The 26507-nt window shown below is 33.5% G+C and overlaps 1 protein-coding gene across 2 annotated transcripts; it reads left to right on the plus strand.

The window, feature by feature from the left end:
* The first annotated feature begins 900 nt into the window (after positions 1-900).
* On the plus strand, positions 901-26507 carry LOC110020350 (charged multivesicular body protein 5-like). Of its 2 annotated transcripts, none has more exons than XM_020718417.1 (7): positions 901-1189; positions 18408-18559; positions 23802-23895; positions 24165-24236; positions 24354-24465; positions 24829-24977; positions 26277-26507. In XM_020718417.1, exons 1-7 carry the CDS (start codon positions 1121-1123, stop codon positions 26331-26333), a joined length of 705 nt encoding a protein of 234 aa, XP_020574076.1. In that variant the 5' UTR covers positions 901-1120; the 3' UTR covers positions 26334-26507. The 2 variants fall into 2 exon arrangements, with proteins under 2 accessions (XP_020574076.1, XP_020574077.1); XM_020718418.1 differs by having other exon boundaries at positions 26280-26506.

Below are 26507 nucleotides of genomic sequence, written 5' to 3' on the forward strand. Positions count from 1 at the left end.
GTGGGAGTGAGTTGTTTTTCTATAAATTAGATCTTGGCTCGATCTACCTCCATCCCTCTCTCAGAAAGCTAATGTCATAAAATTTGTCTCAACTAGTTCCCCATTTCACCTATATTATAGAGGAGCTAGAAAGATAGTGCTCATCTTTGGAGCTTAAGTGCTCAAACCACTCATCTAACAGGAGCATGAATAATAAAGGAGTTGGAAAGTAGGTGCTCCAAACTAGCGCCTATGCGGCTCAACTAAGAAACTCGATGCTCCAAACTGGCGCCTAAATGTCTGAAGAGAAATTTCCAATACACGTGAGATCGAGGAGGTGGAAACTCATCGCCCCAACTCCAACGTCTAGGCTGCACGATTTTGACGGAATTTGGTGATAAAATTCTTGCTTTCAAACAAGAAGGGGGCTTCAGTGCTACATTTGACTTATCTGTTTGTTGTGAGAGAGCAAAGGGAAGAGTGCGAGTGAGTGTTTTCTAGAGTGATTAGTGGGTGAATATCTATGTGTAAGTGCATGCAAGTGGATTTACATTATAAAAGGAAGAATGTTTGTGTAGCAAAGTAAGATTTAATTAGGTTTTTATCATTCTTACTTTATATAAATTTAATTTTTCCTTCTTTTCAGTAGAATTCTATGTTCATCTCTCGTGTTTGAGAACTAAAACATTCTCTCCTTTGGATCATTAATGTAAGAAACTTAGAGAAATTCATGTTATGTGAATTTTAAAATCTTATTGAAAATATTGATATGTTTAGCTGCACATATTAAATTTATTTTCAATTTGACCGTTTGGAATATTATACAATGTTTGAAAAATTAAGGTCAGTGGTAGATGCGTAAATACTTAAAGAATTGGGGGGCATAAACGTAAATTTTTATCTCTTTTTGGTGGACTTCTTACCCATTCTTCGTTTTCCAGAAGTCACCATGGATCCAATGGATCCAACGCACCTCTGACCTACGGAGTCTCCGCCTCCGTGGTTAGAATCAGCCTTCCAGGTCAAAAGGGCCATTTCTGCTTGAATTCACATTTATCGTTTCATCTCGGGGCTTTTTTTGGATCAACCGATTGAATTTGACGGCGTCTGGAGCAGTTCTGAGTGTCGAGGGTCGGAGAAGATGAGGAGGGTTTTTGGCGCGAAGAAGAACCAGGAACCCCCTCCTACCATCCAGGATGCCACCGAGAGGGTATTTGACTCTTTCCATAAGCATTATCGTTCTTTGAATGTTTGCATTTAAGATGTTTGCTATTTAGGATCAATCTGCATGGTTTGCTGGTTTCTTCTATCATTTTGTTTCGTTTTATGAGTATAGGAGATGGTCAATCTGTTCAGTATGAATTAGGGTTTTGAAATTCTGTAGGGATGTGATTATAGGTTTATTCTCCATTCATGACGTATTATGCTGTTACGCGTTACATTTCGATCAAGGCTCTGAAATTAAAATGTGGATATTTTTCAATTGGAGTTAGGGCTGGGACATATAAATGATTGCTGCTTTTTTCCTTTGGGTATTTTACATGCATACCACCCAATTCCTTTGTATTTGCAAATTTAACGCCTAAAATTTGATATTTACATTTATAATATTTTGGTATCAGAAATCTATGCATGGAAAGGCGTGTTTCTCTTATAAAAAGTAGGAAGATTTACATACATACCACTCAATTCCTATGTATTTACATATCTAACACTTAAATTTCAATTTTAACATATGTATCACCTTACCTATACATGAAAAAGGTGTATTTCACTTCTTGAAAGTTAAAATGGTGGTATCTTTTATTTGATATGAAAGACTTGGGTGGTATAAATGTAAAAAGTAAAATTCAGTTGTTAGGTATGTAAATACATAGGAATTGAGTGGTATGCATGTAAATCTTACTAGAAAGTATGAAATAGTGGTATTTTGATGTGAAATGAAAGAGTTTAGTATTATACATGTAAATATCATTTTCTTAATGGATTGTTTCCGACTTTAAAATATCATTTTTATGGGGCATTTACATGCATTCCACCTAATTCATATGTATTTACATATCTAACAACTAAACTTTACTTTTTTACATTTATATTACCCAAATCTTTCATATCATAGAAACAATACTATAAATTTAACTTTTAAAAAGTGAAATTTAACTTTTGATGCATAGTTAAGGTAACAACAACAACAACAACAACAAGCCTTTATCCCAATAAGTGGGGTTGGCTACATGAATTGTTTTTCTCCATTGTGTCCAATTGAGTGTCATATTTTCATTTAATTCTAATAGATTAAGATCTTTTTGTATACAATATGCCCAAGTCTTTTTAGGTCTACTTTTGTCTTTCTTAACATAAGTCGAATCTAAAACATCTACTCTCCTAACCAGATCATCAGATGACTGACATTTTATGTGACCAAACCATCTAAGAAGACTCTCTAATCTTCTTATCCGCAACTGGAGCTACACCAATACCAACCCTATCACAGATATATTTATTTTGCATTTCGTCTCTAAGTGTAAAGCCACTCATCCACTTAAGCACTCTCATCTTGTCCATCTCTGCAACACGCAACTTTGTTTTATGCTTCTCTTTTAAAGACCAACATTCTGCGCCATAGAGTATTGCTGGTCTCACCACCATCTTCTTATAAAATTTTTCTTAAAGTTTAAGTGGTTCTTTTTCATCACATAATAGGCCCAATGCATTCATCTACTTCAACCAACTAACTTTGATTCTGCTAATAGCATCCCCATCACTTTGAACAATAGACTCGAGATATTTAAAACGTTCACACCGTTTAATGATTTGATCACCCATAGTATTAGTTACAACTTTGTCATTAGAGTTACTACAAATAAAATTACATTTTATGTATTCAACTTTAGATCCACTTAAACGAAGACCTTTAGACTCTAATGTAGACTTCTATAATTCAATTTTTTCCTGAACTCTTTTTCTAGTCATATCCACAGGAAGGATATCATTAGTGAAAAACATAAACAAAGGTACATCATCCTGTAAATGTCCAGCAATATCATTTATAACTAAAGCAAAAGGATACAAGCTTAAAATTGATCCCTAATGTAATTTGACTGAAATGAGAAATTGTTGGTCAATTATTCTTCTGGTCAAACACAAGTAACGACTCTAGTATCCATATCTTTAATGACTTGAATATAAATCATATCAACATCTTTATTCTCTACAACTCTCCACATGACTTTTCTTCGAACCTTATCGAAGCTTTTTATAAATCAATAGAAATCATATGTTGATCCTCCTTACTCTCTCTGAACTTCTACACCAAACCTCTCAATAAATGTATAATTTCCATAGTAGACCCGCCCGACATAAATCGAAGGTGATTATGAGAAATTTTTGTATCGCATCTTAACCTATGCTCAATTACCCTCTATCATAATTTTGAAGTATGAAACATAAAATTAATTTCTCTATCTATTGTGCATCCCTTTTATTCATAAAAATGGGGACCAAAATACTCCTCTCCTCAGGCATCTTTTTAATTTTTAAAATATTATTAAAGAGTTTAGTAAGCCAAGAAACTTCCAAAGCTCCTAAATATTTCCACACTTCAATTGGGATATCATCAGATCCCACTGATTTTCCACCCTTGATTTTCTTTAAAGCCTCATCAACTTCTTTTTTACTAATGCAATGGTAAAAATAAATCATTTTATTATTATTAATGATATTAAAATCTCTAAGGTCGTATTTTCAGAAGCTTCATTGAAAATTTTATCAAAATAGCTCACCCACATATGTTTATCAAAACTTTATTGCACAGGTAAGGTGACATATATGTAAAATTAAGTTTGGGTGTTAGATATGTAAATACATATGGTATGTATGTAAATCTTCCTTTTTTCCTTAAAAAAATGGAGCACTTGGAAGATGCTAGATTTTTTTTCTATTGGCTTCTTAAATACTGATTTTATTCAATCACATCTGTGTTAAACAGTTATATTACGCATACAATAGTTTGCTAATGAATCTTATATTTGAGATTATAAAAATTATATTTCCTGCATTGCAAGTTTGGTCATTGCATAATAGAATTAGAATTAATTACTTCGACTCTTTATGAAATAGAAGAAAATGATATGGTGCTAAGTGCCCATAAAAGTTGAAGTGGTCCATGTTGTGTTATGTCTTCGATGAGATTAGGGAAAGCTAACACTAGAAATGGATGAGTAATATGCTTTAGCATTTCATCTTTGGGGCATTTACATACATACCACTCAATTCCTATGAATTTACATATCTTACACCAAAAGTTTGCTTTTTACATTAATACCACCCAATCTTTCATACCACATAAAAAATACAATCATTTTAGGTTTTTAAAAAGTTAAATACATCTTTCATGCGTAGTTAAGGGCATGTATATAAAAATTAAAATTTAGGTGTTAGATATGTAAATACATAGGAATGGAGTGGCATGTATGTAAATCTTCGTTCATACCCCACACAATTCTGTAAATCCGTTACCAGACAAACGCTTAGACTGTTTGGTAGCCCATGTTTGTAGTTCATTATTTTACAACGTTACTCATGGAGGTAGTTGTGCCATTGCTTGCTTTATTTGTAATTTTACATAGCTAGATACTGATTACATTATAAGTAGTGACTGATTTTGTATGATTATGAATTGCTACTTAACTAATTAAATAATTTGATTTTTGTCTAGATATTAAATAGTTGATCGACTCCTAATTGGTACTTAAAACTCGTAGATATGATTAATTTAATGTTATTAACATTTTAATAGTCTAGAGATATTTTGTTATGATAGGCAGCTTATATGGCATTGTTTTGACCAATTATTATCAGTGATTATATCAATTAACTAAATAACATAAACTAGCTAATTTACTCTATTAAAATATTTCTTATAAGAACTTTGAGGACTCCAGGATTAGGAAATTTGAATTTCATGTCTGATATTTTTAGTGCCCAAATTCTTGGCGTTAGAATAAAGTGACCCGGGCTACTTGATATGTTATGTTATATAGTTTAGTTATATATATATATATATATATATAATTTTTTTTTTTTTTGAAAAAGCCTCAGGGCTAATATATTAAAAAAGAAAAGATACATATAGGTTGTATGAGAGGGCTCAAAAAAGACACCCTACCCACACGGTACAACACATATAAATGTCCCAAAAAAAAAAGATACATGTAAACCCAAAAAACCAAAACTGTCAAATCACAGGATCAAGTAGCTAGGGAACGACCCAATTTAGTTTTGCCTCTGCCTCTAGTTCTAAGAAGGGAGCTAGCTAACAAATTGTTGAGTTTTGTGTCATTAGGAGCATGCCGAGAAAAAAAAGGATGGTCCCCTATGCAATTCTTTCCGTTCCGGAAAGAATTCAAGTACCTTAGCCCCCATCATGGTGAACCTCTCCTTGTGATCGGGATGAGGTAGATGCCTCCCAGCCGGGGAGCTGATCGAATCGGAGTTTCCTTAGGTAGCCACCGACCTACAGTTATCCTGAAACTTTCCGTGCTTGGTGGAGAAGAAGCGAACAAAGGTATGCTTGCTTGCTGTCTTGTTCTCTGCCGCAGACTGGGATCGCTCGCCAGCTAGGCCTTATAGAATAAAATTCGAGCAACATTGTCTGAGAACATATTACCCATCTTCGGGGACAAGGGACGGAACGACCTCTCGATCTACTTACTTACTGTAGCCCAGGACGGGTGTCATCGTCTAGGCATTCCCTGTTGCTCTGATCTCCCCTACGCCTAGGACGTTGTCTGGGCCAAGAGCCATAGTTAGTTGCTGTACTTCTACTTAGCAGCCCAAATAAAGTATCTCTGCTTCCTCAAAGGCTTATACACAAGCTACCCAAACTAGTATACACACATTTGCCCGATTGCTTTAATAGAATTGCCTCCTAGTTTCCACTTGTTCTGTCCAAAACTATGGAATTCATCTGAAAAGTCGATTTTCTAGATCAGAACGTCAACTCTGAGAATAAGGGTATACAAGTGAACCACCTAGAATTGATTCATGACCGCTAAACAAAAGGAGTCCTTTACCAAGTAAGCTAGGCCACCGTCTTTACCCGCCTCAACCAATCTTAGCTCGGACATGCCAACAGCCAATACTTACTCCTTTCCCTGGGACAGCTAATCAAAACGAATACGGCTTTAATCCCTTATCTTTGAGACTACCCTTAGGACTCTATAAAGTCATTTCACAGCAGATAGACAGAAGTTCTGACAACCCTCACACGAGAGCCAAAAAGAAGGCTTTCATGAAGAGAATTCGCCCATACAATAGAAGAGAGAGCAATCAACGCTATGACTACTCGAAGTAACCAAAGTATCATCCATTAAGTTCCTGAGCTCGAGTGGGCCTCCATTTTTTTTTTCTCTTGGATGTGTAAACCTGTCATTCCTCATCCGAAGATTGGCTCATCTGATCAGTGTGTTGGTCGACAGATTGCCAGAAATGTATAAGCTGATGAGCCCCTTGATCCCCTTGCGCCTGACTAACAGTAACCACTTGCTCGGTCTGATGAGGTGGTAGAGGTGCAGTAGAAAGATTGTCAACCGTTGCTACAATGATAGACTCTAAGATATGTGAAGTATGAAATATCTCCTTTGCACATGAGGCTTCCCGAAGGTGAGGAGCTGCGACGCCTTCCTGATGAGCTGAACCATCCAGCAACATGTCACTCACAGAAACAGAAACAACATTATCAGGGGGTGGGTCTAAAAAACAGAAAGTGAAGAGAAAATTCGCTTCTTCTTTTTGATTCAATTCAAATTGCCTTTTCATATAGGAGTCCCTCCTCCTTAGATAAGGAAACTAACAAAATAAGTTTAAATAATTTCATATTACATTGCGAGACTAATTAAGCAAGATTTGGTACATATATCACATGATATAAATAAGAAGAATAATATCTGTATAAGAGAAAAAACAATAAATTATAATTTGAATTAAATCTTTCAACACTCTCCCTCAAGTTGACATGAAGATATCTTTCAGAGCCAGCTTGCACACTAAATCGTCGAACTGTTTTTTGTTTTTTTTTTGTGAAGACCCTTAGTTAGAATATCTACTGCTTGGTTGTTGGAGGGAACATACACCATGCAAATATCTCCTCTGTTAATTTTTTCTTTGATGAAGTATTTGTCTATCTCTACGTGCTTTGTTCTATCATGAAAGACAGGATTGTGGGCGATAGCGATGGCGATGACAGACTTATTATCACAGTACATCTTTATTGGTGGTGGACTATGAATTTTTAACTCCTGAAGAATTCTTCTAATCCATAAAATTTCACATATCTCATGGGCCACAGATTTGAATTCAGCTTCAGCGCTGCTTTTTTGTGATGACACTTTGCTTCTTGCTCCTCCAGGTTACTAAATTTCCTCCTAGAAAAGTGCAGTACCCTGAAGTTGATATTCTATCTGTAACACTCCCAGCCTAATCTACATCTGTAAATGCTTCCACCTGTAAGTGCTCATTTTTCTTGAACAGTAGTCCTCTTCCGGGTGTTCCTTTCAGATATCTAAAGATCTGATAGACAACCTCCAAGTGATGAGTATTTGGAGAATGCATAAACTGACTTACCATACTAACAACAAATGTTATATCAGGACGAGTGTGTGACAAATAAATTAGTCTTCCCACCAGTCTCTGATATTGTTCTTTATTGACACCATTTATTTTATTTGTCACTTGTAACATTTTATTTAGTTCAATCGGGGTTTCAGCTGTTTTGCACCAAAGCATTCCGGTTTCACTGAGTAAGCCAAGTACATACTTTCGCTAATTAATAAAAATCCCCTCTTTATATCTGGTAAACTCAATACCAAGAAAGTATTTTACATCTCCCAGATTTTTAATCTCGAATTATGTGGCCAATCTTTCTTTTAATTTCTCAATTTCCCTAGCATCATCTCCTGTAAGGATAATATCATCTACATAGACAATGAATATAACGAGTTTACCAGTTTCTGAATGTTTGTAGAACATAGTATGATCAACTTGACTCTGAGTGTATCCATATTTTGTAATCACCTTTCCAAACCTCTCAAACCAGGCGCGAGGAGATTGCTTGAGCCTATACATGGATTTCTTTAATCTGCACATTTTGTCTTCTCCAAACTTTTTCTCAAATCCTGATGGAAGATCCATGAATACCTCCTCTAATTCACCGGTAAGAAAAGCGTTTTTAACGTCGAACTGATGCAAGGGCCAATTACGGTTTGCTGCTATGGACAGTAAAACCCAAATAGAATTGATCTTGGCTACCGGAGCGAATGTCTCCTGATAGTCAATTCCAGGAGTTTGAGTGAATTCTTTCGCTATTAATTTTGCTTTATATCTTTCGATACTCCCATCAGCTTTGACTTTATTAGTGAAGGCCCATTTACACCCAACAGTAGACTTGTTTCTTGGTAGAGTGACAATTTCCGAGTGACATGTTTCTTGGTAGAGTGACAATTTCCCAGGTCCCATTGCATCAATCTCCATCAATCTCTTCCTTTACTGCTATTCTCCAATTTGGATTGCTAAGAGTTTCCTGAATTGTTCTGGGTTCTGACAAATTATAAATTTTTGACAAAAAACTTGATGTTTGCGTGAGACTTTTTTGTAGGATAGGTATTTGGAAATGAGATATTTGGTAGTACAAGAACGTGTTCCTTTTCTAAAGGCTATAGGAAGATCCTTATTCATAACCTTTGAATCTTGAGCTTCTGTTGGTGAAAATATAAGATCAGGATCATAAATTAGTTGTGTTTCTTAAGGACCATCATTTGGTTCTTCAGATTGGGAGGGAGTTAAAGATTCAGTTTGAACTTTTTTTCTTTTATGGAGCCTCTTCCTGGAATAAACAAGAGGTACTGGTTTTGTATTATGCGGTATTTCTCCCCCTGTATTAGACAAGATATTTTCAGGCGTCTCTTGACTAGGATTCTTCTTATTTTCAACAACTATTTCTGGTTCTTTGTTTTCACAGACCTCAAGTGTATTTGATGTTACAACAATTTTTTGTAATGGATTATAAACTTGCTAAAAATCATCTTCTTCATCTGTATTATACTCCCCCTGAAGTGGATTTTTGTGAAAGAAGGGAATTTTTTTCATTAAGATCGGAATTTTTTTTTGTGAAAGAAGGGAATTTTTTTCATTAAGATCACATCCATACTAATGTAAATTTTTTTGGTGACAAGATTAAAGCATTTGTAACCCTTTTTATTTGAGACATATCCAAGAAAAATGCATTTTTCAGATTTTGGATCCAATTTTGATCGGCAATTATTCAAAATATGAACGAAACATGTGCATTCAAAGATTTTTAAAAGAATATTTGAAGGCATTCGTAGACTTAAAAAACTAATTTTCAGTTTGATTAGAGGAGTTGTATATTGTAAAACTCGAGTTGACATTCGGTTTATTAGATATGATACTGTTAAAAGAGCGTCCCCCCCATAAATATTTAGGAACGGTCATTGAAAACATGATAGCTCGAGCAACCTCAAGTAAATGTCTTTTTTTTCTTTCAGCAATTCCATTTTGTTGTGAAGTGTCACGACAAGTAGATTGATGAATTATATCTTTGTTTATTAAGAACTCCCCTAAACATTCATTAAAATATTCAGTGCCATTGTCAGATCTAAGGAATGCATATTTTAGTTTCAAATTGAGTTTCAATCATGTTGTAAAAATCTTTAAAAAGTTTTTCAACTTCTGATTTTTTGCTTATAAGATAAATCCAACATATTCTGGATCCCCTTTTTCCCGATAATGTTTTGACTTTTGAAGGTCCCCAAACATCACTATGGATCATGTAAAAAAGTTTTGAAGGATAATATGATTTTGGAGCGAAATTTATGCGATGACTTTTTGCCAAATAACATGTTTCACATTGAAGTAAAACACAATTAACACCCTTAAACAAATTAGGAAATAAATGTTTTAAATAAGAAAAACTTGGATGACCTAGTTTAAGATGAGATTCCATTATTTTCTCTAATGCAGGGTTTGGCCTCACACTGCTGTAGGCTTCAACCTCTTTTTTCCTAGGAACAATCTCCTCAAAGTAGTAAAGTCTTCATATCTTTTTAGCTCTCCTAATCATCATCCCCGATTTCTGGTCCTGAAAAATACAAGAAGATTCACAAAAAATTATACGGCAATTAGAATCTTTTGAAAGTTTGTTGACGGATAGAAGATTACATTTGAGTACATTTGAGTTTTGGAACAGTACAGATTTAAGATCTATACTTTTGGACAGGTTAATGTTTCCTTTTCCAGCAATGGAAGAGAAACTACCGTCAGCAATACGAACATTTTCATTGCCAGAACATGAGATGTATGAATGAAATAAATAGTGTAAATTTGTCATGTGATCAGAAGCTCCTGAATCAATAATCCAAGAGTTTAGTTGTCTACCTGCATGTATCATTGAACAATTTGGAGTACCAATAGTCAAACTGGGGTTTAGCAGATTCAGGAGTTGATCGATTTGCTCTTTGCTAAATGGGCTAGTTTGTTCGACAATAAAATGTGAATTTTGACAATTTAATTTAATTCATATAATTATTACAGGTTTACCGTGGAGGTATCAGCAGGTTTCTTTAGTGTGTCGTGGTTTGGTGCAATGATCACACCACGCCCGTGGTTTCTTCTCATTCTTCTGTGAATATGGAACAATCCACTTGCTGATATGAGCCTCCGATTGAAATGTCGAAGTCTCAGGCATGCTGGTAGGAGTAGATTTCTTGTTGAGCATTACTCTTCTTCGAGTTTCTTCACGGCGAACTTCTGAGAAAGCCTCATGGATTGAAGGCATGAAACTTCTTCCAATAATTCTGCCCCTAATCTCATCAAACTCCTCATTAAGTCCAACAAGAAATTTAAAAATTCTGTTTGCATCAAAAATGGTCTTATATCTATTAGCATCATCAGGACACTTCCACTCTTGATCATTGAACATGTCAAGGTCTTTCCATATTCTCTTTAAAGAATTAAAGTATTTTGTGACAGAGTCATTACATGTCATTGAGTCATTACATTGACGAATATCACCAAATTTCAAGGAAAGTTCATAAACCTGAGATTGGTTACTCGTATCTGAATACATTCGGGTCACATTCTCCCAGAGTTCTTTGGCAGTAGAGTAACACATGTGTTTGCGTCTATCTCTTCTTCCATAGAGTTTACCAACCATGTCATTATCATGAAGTTTTCTGCATCCCAGGTTGCATAGGATGGATCTGTAGCGGCTGGCTTACGAACTTCTCCTGTTAGGTAGCCTATCTTCCCTCTTCCTCTAATGTAAATCCTCACCGATTGTGACCAACGTAGATAATTATCACCATTGAGACGGATTGTGGTGATCTAGGCTGGATGATTTTCGGTGGTGGTTCTAGAGGGGGGTGGTGCGAAAGCAGATGATAGAGTAAAAGGCTGGGTAGAAATAGCAGAATCATTTGTATTTTTAGACATGATAAAAATTGTGCGGCTTTGCAAGTGGCGGAATAGTGGAGAGATAATGTTTCGCGAATCGCGAGCTTGTGGGCAGCCAAGCAGATTAGAGCAGCAGCGGCGAAACAGAAGGCGTTGTTTGCGATCCTGACTCTTATTTCCGTCAGCAGCGTCGCCCGCGCTTCCTCGCCTTCTTCGGCGTTGCCCACGCTTCCTCGCCTTCTTCGGTTCGAAGAGAGAAAGCTCCTGCTTCCGTCACTGAGAGACGATCTTCTCCACGCTGCTTCCGTCACCGAGAGACAATCTTCTTCATGTGAGACGTTCTTCTTCACGCGAAAGGCAGGATTCTCTGGAATTTTTTCTTTTTTTTTCTCCCGCTTTGATACTATAAAAAATAGAAAGTGAAGAGAAAATTCGTTTCTTCTTTTTGATTCAATTCAAATTATCTTTACATATAGGAGTCCCTCCTCCTTAGATAAGGAAACTAACTAAATAAGTTTAAATAATTTTCTATTACATTGCGAGACTAATTAAGCAAGATTTGGTACAGATATCACATGATATAAATAAGGAAGGAGATAATATTTGTATAAGAGGAAAGACAATAAATAGTAATTTGAATTAAATCTTTCAACAGTCTTCGATAGTAAGAGGGTTACAGGTGGCAAAGACGGGAGAGATGATATTTAGAGGAGGGAGAATGGGAGGAAGAGCAGATGGTGTTTCAACCAATGTTTCAATAGCCAGTGGATTGCACTCAGGGGTGGAGGAGGGGCAGGTGTGAGTTGGGGCAGGGGACTCAGTAACATTTTTACTCTGATGTTTTAAATGAGGGTGCAAATGGTGACATTGAGAGTGAGACTGTCCAAACATACGACAGTGGGTGCAGTAAAGTGTGACCTGTTCATGTTCTACCCGTTGCCAAAAACCTGGTGCTGTGAGCCAATCCAAATTTCCCCCGGAAAAGGTAAAGTAATGTCTCGTTCAATCAAAACTCTGGCTTCAGAAGACCGAAAAGACCGACTATGATTAACTGTAGGAATATCAGTTTTGAGGGATTTACTATATATATATATATATATATATATATATCAATTCACACATATATTGCTAGACAGATAAACACACCGTACTAAAATGCCCCTCATAAAAAAATTGGATTCATAAAAATACATCTAGTCATTTTTTGTAAGGTGTGAAATTGGAGGCATAAAATTTTTAAGAATTTTTAATTTTTACTTTCTCAAAGTTTTGAGTATTACATTTGTAGCATTGTGAATTAAAACTTATAGACTAAAAAAAATAAGATGGTAAAACTTAAAGAAAAGATGGTGAGCATGTGGGGTATAATGTCCTAGTAAAATTAATTACATTGATCAAAGATACAAAATATGTTGTGCAATAAAGATAATAAAGTTCAAGCAAATCTCAAACTTCACGATTAAGTCAAATCTAATAAAATATTGAGTGACTATTATAATTATTAAATAATTCAAAAGGGCATCCCTTATGTAAAATTCTTTGTCCAACTTGTTGTGTTTTTGAGGCTTTCTATGATCTAAAGATATTATTGCTAATTTCTCATAGAACAATTGTTTATAGTATTAACATTTGAATCAAATTGTGTTTTTACCATGATTCTCATCATGGTTCTTAAAATCGAGTTATGAAACTTTGAATGTGATTGTTGCATGTTTCATTTAGAGCGATTCTATTTGAAGCAAGCCCTACAAAAGGGTGGTTGGGAATTTATGCCAGGGACATGATATTCAAGGTAGATCTTGACTAACTCTAAGAAAGTGTTCGTTGGAAATGATCATTGTTATATGCAGATCAAATAACTCAGCAATGCATTGCTGGTCATTCCAAATAGATCGAACTGAAACTTTAGCTACACTCCTTGGAGTAAATGATTAAAAAATAGGGGCATTTACATACACAACACACAAATGTATTTACATATCTCACACCTAAACTTTCATATTTACACACATAGCACTCAAATTTTTAATATCACATAAAAATAACATTATTATCACTTCTTAAAACTGAAATACACTTTTTCAACCCTAAACCCTAAAACACCAAAATGCTATGTATGTAAATATGAAACTTTAGGGGTGACATGCAAATACATAAGAATTGTTTTCTAGGTATTTAAATTTCCCTAAAAATTAATTTTGTGGCCCATTCCATAGGGCCAATGATGGAGGGCATGGTTTGGTGTCTTTTAATCAATCCTCTAACATGGCAAAAGTTTTTAAGTGAACTTTAATCTACCTTTTAATGGAGTCTTTTGTAGAGGGTATGATAGTCGTATGAGCAAAATATTGACAAATGGGCTTATAATTGGTTTTGCTTGGTGGAAATTCCAAATTCTAAGCATGAAGCAGCCAATAGTATCTTTCATGGTTATTGACTTTTTCTCACCTAATATGGTTATGAGAAACTATTTGGCATGGTAGTTTTGTGTCTCATGACAACCCTTTGAATATGACAGCCTTTGAGTAAAATGATAGCCTTTAATTTAATGCTATAGTCATTGTATGTTTTCTTGGCCTAAGAATGCTGTAGTCATTGTATGTTTTCTTGGCCTAACTGTTTTGTGCTAGTATTCACATTGATGTTCTATTCACATTATTTTTGGTGCATTGGTGGCATGATTTTAGAGTATTTAGAAAGGTCTTACTACGTTAGAATGCTCAGTAGTATAATAAAATGTTCGAAGTTTTACATATGTACCACTTAATCCCTATGTATTTACATATTTAACACCTAAATTTATACACATGTGCCTCCTTACCTATTCAGGAAAAGGTGTCTTTCACTTTTTGAAAGTTAAAATAGGGTTATTTTTTATGTGGTGTGAAGGATTTTGGTGGTATAACTGTAAAAAGTGAAGTTTGATGTTAGATATGTAAATATATATGGATTAGGTGGTATGTATATAAATGCCTCTAAATTGCTTATCAATGTATCGGCACTATATTGATGCATTTATGTGCTTACTGGCACATTGGCATGATTTTCAATGCATTGTGATACTTATCAGTGTAATTCCCTTTGATCATAGCCTAACTATCCGTTTTGACTATTTGGGATTAGTGCCATTCTTTTTAGAGCAATTTGAGAATTATTCAAGCATTTCATGTTGTAATTATTGTAGCACAATGCTCCATTCTGTGTGCCATTACCCTTATTTTGTAGAGTAATATCAAATTTGTGGGCCTATACATAAAGCAAGGTAACTGTTTTCTTCGCCAGATAGCAATTGAAGTGTGCAATCCTAAAATTAGTGCAATAGGTCACATTAACTTGACATGTTGATGCATATTTGCAAAATCTGTTGTTAGTGCTATACCACAAATTGTAGTTTGAGTGCACCTTAAAGTTTCTAGGAATGATTATAAGTCAAATGGAGACTAATAGTTGAAGTAGGTTGACTATGTTCTTCTCAAAGTAGCCTGATTAACCATGTCAAGATAAATGATGAGTGAAGGATCATACTGGGCTTCTGTGAAGTTCCTCATAAAAATTTGCCCACTTATATATATATATATATATATATATCTGTAAAGATTAGATATTTTAAAATTATTTTATTTGAAGTGAATAGAAATTTTACTTTATACCTTTGAAGTGAGTAAATTCCTAAATAATTCTGTTGATAATTTAGTAGTCCGGATGTGCTTTTTTATAATTTAAGAATATGTTAATTAGGTATGAATAGCTGTTAAAAGAAAGTCTTTATTTGATTTTTTGAATTATTAGCCCTTTATGTGATTTTGGAAATTTTTAGGGACTTGTTACAATTTGTAGGTTAAATTTGCACTTAAGAGAAATCTTTAGGTTTTCTATATACTTTTGGATTTATTTGAAGGGTGTAGATGGAGCAATTCAGGCCCTTTGCCTGTTTTTAATTAAGTTGACGACTCTTTTGCAAAGTACAAACTTGTGTTGGCAATTAATTTAAGGTCAGGCATGCGCACTAAATAATGCTTTGATGGCTGGGGCTTTGAGTCCTGCTAGTGAGGGAAAGTGATACCACGAATTTTTTAATGTGCAAGTTTTTGTGTGTGTGCGTACAAGCAAACTAAATCCTAATTTGCATTACTAATTAAATTGCAGTAATTATTGTGTGTGTAATAGCCATTTAAGTAATCAAACTTAAGCAAAATTTTGCAAAATAGATATAATGAGAAGACTTCGCACAAGCAAACAAAATCCTAATTTGCATACTAATTAAATTGCATAAATTATACACTTTAAGGCATCGAAAGAATGGAATGCTAAACGTATCAATGATCCATATATTCCTGATATGAAAATAAAAGTGATACCATCAATTTTTTAATGTGTAAGTTAGGGAGAAAGTTTTTTTTTTTTATGTGTGTGTAAAATAGACATTTAATTAATCAAAATTAAACAACATTTTGCAATATAGATATAATGAGAGGACTTCGCACAAGCAAACTAAATCCTAATTTGCATACTAATTAAATTGCATAAATGATGCACTTTATGACATCAAAAGAATGGAATGCTAAACGTACCAATGATCCACATTTTTAATACAACAACAACAACTAAAACAAGCCTTTATCCCCCTAAGTGGGGTTGACTACATGAATTTTTTTTCTCCAGTGCATCATATTGAGTGTCATATTTTCATTTAATTCTAATAAATTAAGATCATTTTTTATACAATATGCCCAAGTCTTTCTAGGTCTATCTTTATATTTCTTAATATAAGTATAGTCTAAAACATCTACTCTCCTAACTGTATCATCATATGGTCAACATTTAATGTTACTGAACCATCTAAGGACTCTTTCTAATGTTTTCCGCCACTGGAGCAACGCCAAACCTATCACATATATATTCATTTTGCATTTTGTCTCTAAGTGTCGCACAATAAGAACAATGAAATTAATAGCCCTGCGTGAAGTTTGAAGACCGGGGTGTGAAATCTGAACTGGTCCAAATGAGGGTCGGGAGGTTTAACCGATCCCGTGGGGGTTGGGATTTGCCGCCCAAGATAATTGGAGTCCTCCTTTGTTGCCTAATAGTATTTATAGGATCCACATATTCCTAATATGAAAAAATAAAAATTAAAATCCGATCAAAAAGAAATTAAGTAGCCCGCATTGCATATTCTAGTAGTTATTATTTGAAAATTTAATTTAGAGAGGAATTTTAGTTGCTTGTATAATATAAAGACTCATAATAGACTACTAAAACTTTGAGATTTTAAGAGAAATATTAATCACCTATTAATAGCACAAATATATTATTAAAAATACCCAATTTTTGGCTGAACATAACTTAGAATCTTAGATCAAAGAAAGACAAGCTAAGTCACACAGTAAGACCAAATAAATTAGTAGCCCTGTTGACGGGGGCGTGAGGTTTGAAGACCGGGGCATGAAGTCTGAACCGATCCAAATGATGGGCTAGAGGTTTGACCGACCTCTCAGGGGTCAGGATTTGCCACCTAACATAATTGGAGCCCTCATTTGTTGCCTAATTGTATTTATAGGTGTTTTGTGTGTTCTAGGTTTAATTTTTATTTCAAATTTCTGTTAGGACAACCGTCGACGTCCAGATTTTCCTTTATAGGGGTTGGCTGTATTTGAAGGAGAGAAGGTGCTCTAGCTGTAATTCGTCTTGAGGTGTTGTGTATCTATCATTCCCGGCATCTCCAGCCTTCATCTTAGCTTCCCCACCTGCCGTCTCCCTGTTGCTAGCCCTCCCATCTTTTGTTTCCTTGACGCCAGCCTTCCAAACTGCTATTCCTTTTGCTGCCAGCCTTGCATACCCACGGTTCTTTACCGCCCAGCCTTCATACCTGATATTCCATTGCCTCTAGCCGCCCCTTTATCTGCAATCCTTTGCCGCCAACCTCCCCATTCCCCCAACCACAATACCCTCCTACGCCCCTCCCCCTGTTGCTTCCACCACCTTGGAATCCAACCCTACTTGGGTGTGTGTGTTGTGTGTTTGTCATCATATTTTCTTTTCGTTGTGATATTGTAACAACTTATTTGCATCTAGTAATAATATGTGTATTTTCTCTTGTGGTTTGGGTTTACTCCAATATCACCTATCATGATGAGTCAGGCTGCATGGCTGAAGTATGTGTTTGGAGCTATGTACTTGAAAGGCTGAAGTCCAACCAGCACAATCAAATGCAGCGATGTTTGAATATTATTTGTAATATTGTTATGTTTGTGGTAAGATTGAAGCATATTGAAAAGCTTAATAATTATATGAGAAAAGTATCGAAATGAATTTCCTAATTCTTTGTAGGGGTCATTTTAGTCCGAAAGTTTATAAAAGTGTCAATTTAGTCCTTCATTGCCTTTTAGTATTGGTTTAAATAGTTCCAAGTGAAGACTATTTAGCTCCCATTAAAAGAGTATAGGGACAATTAGCTCTTTTATGAACTCTGGGAGTAAATGACACCATGTAAATAGTCTGGGGATTATTTTGACACTTATAATTATATTACTACATCATAGCACCATCCAAGCTAAGGGGATTGAATTAAAACTGTGTGGGTTATTTAGGTATTACTTGAGGTAGATCTGAAATAATTAATGCAAATTATAACGATTTCAATCAATCTCTAGCACTAGAAGATTTTTAGCAGTAGGGAAGTATTCATGAACCTTAAGCTAAATAGGACTGCTAAAACATCATATCCTTAAATGAATATGCATCAAGTACCATGGGATAATGCAGTTGTCTTTTATAAAAAATTTTCTACTTTCAAAAGGTAATTTGATTTCTTTTGCAGCTTTAGTGTGGAGCACTATGTACTCAGATCAAATGTCTTTTAATATAACGTAGAAGCATAAATTTCAGTAAATTCCTATGTATAATTTGATGGTGATCCTCCTTTTTGATTGCTAACTTTTCTTATTGCTAACTGTTATCAGATAAATAAAAGAGGGGATACAGTTGATGAAAAAATAAAAAAGCTCGACTCTGAGTTGGCTAGATATAAAGAGCAAATTAAGAAAACCAGACCAGGTCCTGCTCAAGAAGCACTTAAAGCTCGTGCAATGAGGGTACTTAAGCAGAGGCGGATGTACGCTTGCTTGCTCTTATTTTAGTATTTTTACAAATATACCTCAACAGATTGCTTGTCCAAATTTGTCAAAATTTCATGATCAAAATTGCAGTCCTCAGTTGTTAGTGAATCTTCTATTGTTATTCGATATTATCTTGATTCTGGAATCTTGATTGATTTGATGTTTCTGAATACATAAATTACTTTAGGGGTATTTACATACATACCACCTTATTCTACGCTTTCTATATGTATGCCACCCAAATCTTTAATATCACATAAAAAAAATACCAATATTTTTTTTAAAGAAGTGAAATACATGCAAAGGTATAGTAGTTTTATGTAAAAATTTAAGTTTAGGTGTTAGATATGTAAATACATAAGAATTTAGTGGTATGTATGTAAATCTTCCATTACTTTACTGCTTAACAAATTGTGCAGTGGTAGTAGTGTCCTCTGCAAGTAATATCCTCGTTACTTCTCCTTGCATGTTGTCACTCTATCTAGCTCATTGTTTCATGTTATTAGGATTTTTTTCTTGTTCCATCACATAACAAATTATTGAGGAGCTTATTTTCGTATTGGTTTTTTATTTAGCACGCAATAGAATGTTGAATAATTCCAATAACAATCATTCAGTCCATACTTACAGAAATAAGATTGTAAGATAAGACCAACTAATTTGAATTCAAATCTAGATAAATTCTAATAATCCTGTCATCTAATTTAAAATATCATAATCCTAATAATTAAAGAAAGATGAAGCTGAAATAAATTTTGAAATAATCTAAAGTACTAGATTATTCTAGACGTAGTACAGAATTATTGATTATGCAGTTTTTTGGCTGTATCAATTTTCTTAGTCTTTGGTGGAAGTCCTTTCTTGGAAGGTTGGTTTTCATGGTGGAGGTGGTGGTGACACCAATTGTCTGGGGTGACAAAGTTTTTTAGTTTGATAAATTGGCATATAATGTCGTCTATTATCATGATGAAATTATGTTAGGCTGGAGCACATGTGTCAGTTCGAACCATGCTTATAATCATAACTGTAATAACCAAAATAAAATAAGGGAATTTTAAAATAAAATAAAAAGGAATAAAAGAAAATGAATTTTATCAGGCCTGTGTCAAGTTCGAACCAACCGGATTTTAGATGGTTTCTTCTTAAGTATCGTTCATTTGAACCGAAGGGAAGAAATCGAGAACAAGAACGTCATAAATAGAAGGGAGCAAGCAAGAGACAGAGATAAAGAAGAAGCGGGAGGGAGAAGTAGAATAAGCGGAATTGTACCTAATGTGTGCAACCCTAACTGAGCCGAATTGCAGGGAGAAGGAGAAGTAGAAGGAGAAGGGAAGATGACACTGCTTGCGTGTGCTGGAGGTTTCGACATGTGCACTGAAGACAACACCAAGAGTGGTGTTACTATGCGCGAAGGAGAAAAAAATGAAGTTTCCCTTGAGTGACAACGCAATCCCTATCCTAACAGCCAAAGTAGAAATTGAGTCAGTGCCACGAGCTCCCTGTACAAAGGAGAGGAAGAACCAAAAGACAAGCCATGTGTGAGAAGGAATGTACCAAATCAAACCAAAGGAAGGAAAGCAATTTACATGCAGGGCGAAAGCTTCGAGTGGGAGAAGGGACCAAAACGAGCAACATTGAAGAGGAAGAAGGGACTTGAAGCGCTATGTGCTTGCATGTAACCTGTGCTAAGGAGAAGGAGGAGGCTCTTTGAAGAGCCGTGTGCACCTCGCGTGATGGAGGAAGAGGCGGCAAAGTAAAGCGATAAGTTTATAGAAAAGGTTGTGTTGTTGTTTTGAGCAGAAGGGAAAATAAAACTGAGCCAAAAATTTTAAGGTAGGTTTAAGGTTTAATTTGATGTTTCGAATTAACATATTTAAGTAAATGCATCAAGTATTGCTTTATGATTCAATGATAGAAAGTATATGCAGAAGGATATTTGGTTGGGTGTTGGGGCTTGTTGTTTGTGTTGAGGTAATTTTAGTTATAAGTTCCTTTATAAATTCTAAACTTTCATACCTATAAATTATTTTATTATTGTTTTTTTATGAAATCAAAGATTTATAATAACAAATTAACAATTTGGTGTTGCTTAAGGAGAGAAAAGTATAAATTTAAAGAAAAATCTAAAGTTAATATTAATTTGGGTTAGTTAAGAAATTTTGTTTATTTGAAAAATAAATCTAAAATTTATAAGAATGAAGATAGTTTAGTGAAATATTTTTTTAGTATTATGATTAATTAAAGTTTTAGAGTAATAGAAATTATAAATTAAATGTTATTTTAGTTTCTTAAAAAGTTTTAAAGCAAATTAATTATATACAAATCAAATGTGTAGTGTAGTGTAGTGTAATTAGACTATACAATACCAAACAAATAGAAATGTAAATATTAGGATTCATTATAGTCTTTTAAATTTAGAATGTTAGTGATTGCATAAAAAAGGAAAGTAATAATATCAGAATGTCGAAATCACAAGAGAAGTTTAAGAATAATAACTATAAATCTATTTTGTGAGTACTCATATGCTTGTACTATAGTAATATTTTTCCTTCTTCTAGACTAAAATACGTTTACTGTTACTATTAATAGTTATATTTATATCACTGCATGCTTTCGATTTATGGTTCTATGAAATTTTTGTTCATATTATAGGAATGATATGCATACTCAACATTGTTTAATTTATTTATAATATTGAATATTATACAAGTATATTGGCTTCCATACAAATGCAAATGAAATGATCATTATTAGATAGTGATTATTATAGTATGTTTGCATGTGCATGATTGACTATGATAGAGTTCACTCATTTATAGTACTAGCAAGAGAACACTTAGATACCATTAACGTAAATAAAAAATATTATTGTTATTGAAGTATCTTAATAGTACAATTTTAGACAGTGCTCATAGAAAAGTTGTTTATAAGAAAGATAAATACAAAAATTATATAGTATGACATAATAAATGGTTTGAAATATCTCGATCGATTATATTCATAAATACATAATGATGAATATTTTTATACCGGATCAATAAAAGTTTAACTAGCATGCAAAATATTATTTTTCATTGTGTTACTATAATTTAAAAGTATGAGCATTCACTAACTTTGATTAGCTTATTATGTTTTACATTAACTTTTAAGTTTAAGATTTTATGTAAAGATGAGTAATAAAAAAGAAAATATCTATAAAAAATATGGACAACCAGAAATAAGGTAAATTTAATTGCATTAACTATTCTCCTTTTAGTAGTGGTTCTTTCATTCATTTTTGGATGATTAAATAATAGTTATGGAAAAGGAAAATAGAAAATTTTAATTTTTTACCGGCCGACCCTCTGTTTTTGTCTTGGTTGTTTGTGATAATAATCATTTTATTTTTTTACATTATGATTCATTAAAATTTTCATATTAATGAATGCTACCATTACCCGCTCTCAAAACTCAGATGTAAAAAGTGGAGGTTTGTGTTAGGTAGTTGACATTTAGCGTAAAGTTTTTTTCGAAAAATTATGACATGAATCATTTAAATCATTGTATCAATGCTAGGACTTCCCCTAAAAGTGATGTGTTATATGCCTGAATATAATTATAAGTGTGCAATGGTCGTTGTACCGACACCCCTATGTATTGTTAAATAAGCAAGAGTTACCACGTTATGAACAAATGCATGCAAATAAGTTAGTTAATGAAAAAAGTTTTATAATAGGAACTTGGAATATATGTTCAATCACAAATAAATTAATATAATTAGTAGATATTATGATTCATAAGAAGATAAATATCTTATGCATTCAACAAACTAAATGGATTGGACAAAATGCTAAAGAGATTGATAGTTTAGGTTTTAAATTTTAGTATTTTTGTACAAGTCGTATTAGAAATGATGTATGTGTAATTTTATATATAAGAGTTTCAATCATAAATAAAATTAAAAAAAGAATTATATTTCTAAATATCATTTTGATACTAAGATTTTTGATATTATAAGTGTTTATACTCCTTAACTAGGTTTGGATATATATTTGAAAGAAAAATTTTGGAATGAACTAGAAAAATTAAAGAAAAAATACTACTTGAAAATTTTTTTTAATTGGAGTTGATTTAAATGGACATGTTGGTAGAATGGTATAATATTTTAAAAATATTCATGGTGGTTATGGTTTTGGAATGATTAATGAATAAGATAGAGTCATATTAGATTTTGCTTTAGATTATGATTCTTTTATTGCTAATATTTTATCTAAGATAAGTGATGTATTGACCCGATCCAAAGCTTAAAATTAACTGAGAAGGGTACAGACGATCGAATGGTGGGAACTAAATTTTCTAGATTCATTTATCATTTAAAAAATGAAAAAGTCATTAATTAAATTAAATTAAAGCAATATATTTAAATTTACCTCGTTATTAGTTGTCTTTGTCTTCTATTAATATTTTTTCTTTTATCGCTTATCTTTTAATCACTTAATTAAACATGAAATGTTAATTTAAAGCAGCAGTAAATATAAACAAAAATAGTGAATACTCATACTCCTAAACTATAGTAATTAAATGAACAATGAGACATTATGCATTTCAATTAAATTGTACAAAAATATAAGAGCATTTGCCTGCTTGTGCTATCTAATATGATTATTCAAGTTGATTTTAAACATTTATTGTGTCTTTCTACATCATTCATATATCAATATCTTTTAAATCTATTTACAATCGTTACAAGAGCATCATCTAAACTCGTATCATTTAAGGTACTTAAATATCAATAGCATTTTCCATTTACGTGCACAGATACATTAGCATTACCCCGCTAGTACTATACAAGGGTGATTCCATCATAGTTAAATATGCACATACAAGCAGTCAATATAGACATAGCATTCATGTGTTCATCTCATTCAATTCATTATATTATATCATATACATATCATTTACATACCTACCACACAATTCTCATTTATTTACATATGTAACAACTAAACTTTCATATTTACAAACATAGCATCCAAATCTTTAACATCACATTAAAAATACTATTATTATAAAAAGTTAAATCCACACTTATGCATAAACTATGACACCAAAGTGTTGTAAGTGTAAATATAAAATTTTAGATGTTAGATATATAAATACATAAGAATTGTGTGGTATGTTAAATTTCTCCTTTATTTATTATGTGATGGTTGCATCTTAAATATAGAATAAAGTCATTTATATCTTCTTTTTCCTTAGGTATGAAGGACAGCGAGATATGCTATATAACCAGACCTATAATCTTGATCAAGTTTCATTTGCTGCTGATGGACTCAAAGATGCTCAGCAAACTGTATATTAAAACTTTTGACAATATTTCCATTTTTTAAGGCAGATCTTGTAATTTCGAGAAAGTGTCAAAATAGTCCTCTGGCTCTTTGTAAGGGGTTGTCTAATAGTTCATAAAAGTTTCAATTTAGCTCCCATACTCCCATGGATGACTGTTTCAACACAAATTTAAAGAGTCCAGGGACTAATATGATACTTTTATTGACTCTGGAATTAAAGAGGACTATTTTGGCAATTTCCTAATCTAATATCTATCTTCCTTTGATCTTTCAGATGACTGCACTGAAAACTGCTAATAAGGAGCTGAAAGGAATGATGAAGACCGTTAAAATTCAGGACATAGATGTATGGATTTTCTTTTTTACCCCTTAAAAAAATCTAATATTGAGGTTTTATAGATTGGCAATTATACCAATTGGTTTTCTGGTCTTGATAAATTTAAAATTTTCTATTGATTTGTAGAGTATGCAAGATGAGATGATGGAACTGATGGACGTTAGCACAGAGATACAAGAATCTCTTGGCAGAAGTTATAATGTTCCTGATGATATTGATGAGGAAGAACTCATGGGGGGTATACTTCTACATATTATATTTTTATGATGATTTGTTTTGGTACATTTACATACATGCCACACAATTCTCATGTATTTATGTGTCTAACACTGAAACTTTAATATTTACATTCATAACACTCGAATATTTAACATCACATCAAAAATACAAATTTACTAACTTCTTAAAAGTTTTCATGCATATGTTTATAGCACCAAGATGTTATAAATGTAAATATCAAACTTTACGTGGTAGATATGTAAATCATTAAGAATTGTGTGGTACTTATGTAATTTCCCTTTTTTTTGCAGTTGCGCATAAGTTTCCAACAGGTTTCTCAGTTAATTATGATTTCATTGTCTCATTTCTATCGTGAATGCAGAACTGGATGCTTTGGAAGCTGACATGGGAGCAGAATCTGAATCTTCAATTCCTACTTACCTTCAACCAGATAAGGAACCTGATCTTGATGCAGAACTCAACTTACCTGCAGCACCAATGGGGCATGTGCCTGGCCGGCAGAATGCTCAGGTACCAAATCTCTCTGGCAGTATTTAAGGGGAATTTTCATACATGCCATCCAATTCCTATGTATTTACATATCTAACACCTAAACCTTTTTTTCTTACATTCAAAATCTTTCATTTCATGTCAAAAATACCACTACCTTAACTTTTAATAAGTTTTACATAAATACCGCTGTCTTAACTTTTCCTTTTTACATTCAAAATCTTTTCATGCATGGATAAGGTGGCGTATATGTAAAAATTGAAGTTTAGGTGTTAGATATGTAAACACATAGGAATTAAGTAGTCTGTATGTAAATCTCCCTTATTTAATTGTCAAAACTAAACTAATCTCTCTATTATCATTAAATAAAGTTATTGATAGAGGAAACAGACGTGGTAGGATATATTTAGAGTAAAAAATAAAAGGTAAACCTATCATTAGTAATGGTGGTCGGTTTTGGCTAGATAAGCGGCTCATGGGCTAGCTCGATGAGCTAACAACCCATGCTCAAGCCAACGCCGACTCGACTGATTAGTTTGTGAGATGACTCATTTAAAAAATATCAGAGTTTAGGGTTTCAATATTTGAACAAGTTTTGATTAAGATCAAAACCAATAATATTTTGTCTAATATCCGCTTGCGTTTTAAGGCCTAAAGTGTGAACAAACATTTTTATATTTTAGTAACCAAATGTAAAGCATTATTTAGACAAGTAGTTGGAGATAGAAGACAAGCATAGCTTTTAAACTTTAAACCATCACTCATAAATGTCAATCGTCGAAGAAGAGGAAGGCGCTACGAATATAAATGGCAGAGTTTATATAATATTCTCACGACCCTTAAAATTTTGTCGATGTTTTGATCTAGAACACACATCGGGGCATACTTTCAAGAAATAAAATAGTCGGTATATTTCTCTAATTCCGATCCCAATGGGGGCATATGAAGTCAAAATTTTTTGATAACTTAAGTGATCAGTTCTCGAAAATGGTGTTCGTGCGCCTAGCTCAACTCTCATCGATTAGGAGAACCATGAGCGACGTGGTACGAAGCTTCTAGATCAACTTGGCCAATCATTCGACTTGAGCGTCGACCTCAACGAAGATGTAGATGCTCCACCAACTCCTAATATCTTCGCGCGACCACTTCAACATGAAATCATATCAAACCACCACCATTCTTTCTCACAAATTTCCATAAGAAATAAACCACATATAACTAAAATCAATATTTATTTCCTCAAAGTCCCTAGTTTTATGCATTGTTATTCAACTTTGTCAAAATTTACATACTTATTATATATTTTTCCTGTTTTTAAAGCAGGCAGAGGATGAGCTTGGTTTGCCTTCAGTTCCCAGAGCCTCTCTGCGAGGCTGAAACTGATATCTTCAGGGGACAGACTTATTATATTGGATTGGATGTGTTTATATCATATTAAAATGTATCTTTTGTAATGTTGCTTTGCCCTAACAAGTTCTTAGATTTTAGGTTCTCTTTGTGAATTCTCATAATTCTTTGGTGATCATTTGCTGGAAATATTTTGCTTTGCTT

The sequence above is a fragment of the Phalaenopsis equestris genome, unplaced genomic scaffold (genome assembly GCF_001263595.1).
Source record: "Phalaenopsis equestris unplaced genomic scaffold, ASM126359v1 Scaffold000094, whole genome shotgun sequence".
Taxonomy (NCBI): Eukaryota; Viridiplantae; Streptophyta; class Magnoliopsida; order Asparagales; family Orchidaceae; genus Phalaenopsis; species Phalaenopsis equestris.

Bases quoted from the DNA above. Each gene is read 5' to 3' on its own strand.
- LOC110020350 (XM_020718417.1), top strand. From the start codon at position 1,121: ATGAGGAGGGTTTTTGGCGCGAAGAAGAACCAGGAACCCCCTCCTACC. The intron at 23,896-24,164 runs GTATATTAAAAC...TTGATCTTTCAG, and splicing joins TCAAAGATGCTCAGCAAACT to ATGACTGCACTGAAAACTGC. The intron at 24,978-26,276 runs GTACCAAATCTC...CTGTTTTTAAAG, and splicing joins CTGGCCGGCAGAATGCTCAG to CAGGCAGAGGATGAGCTTGG.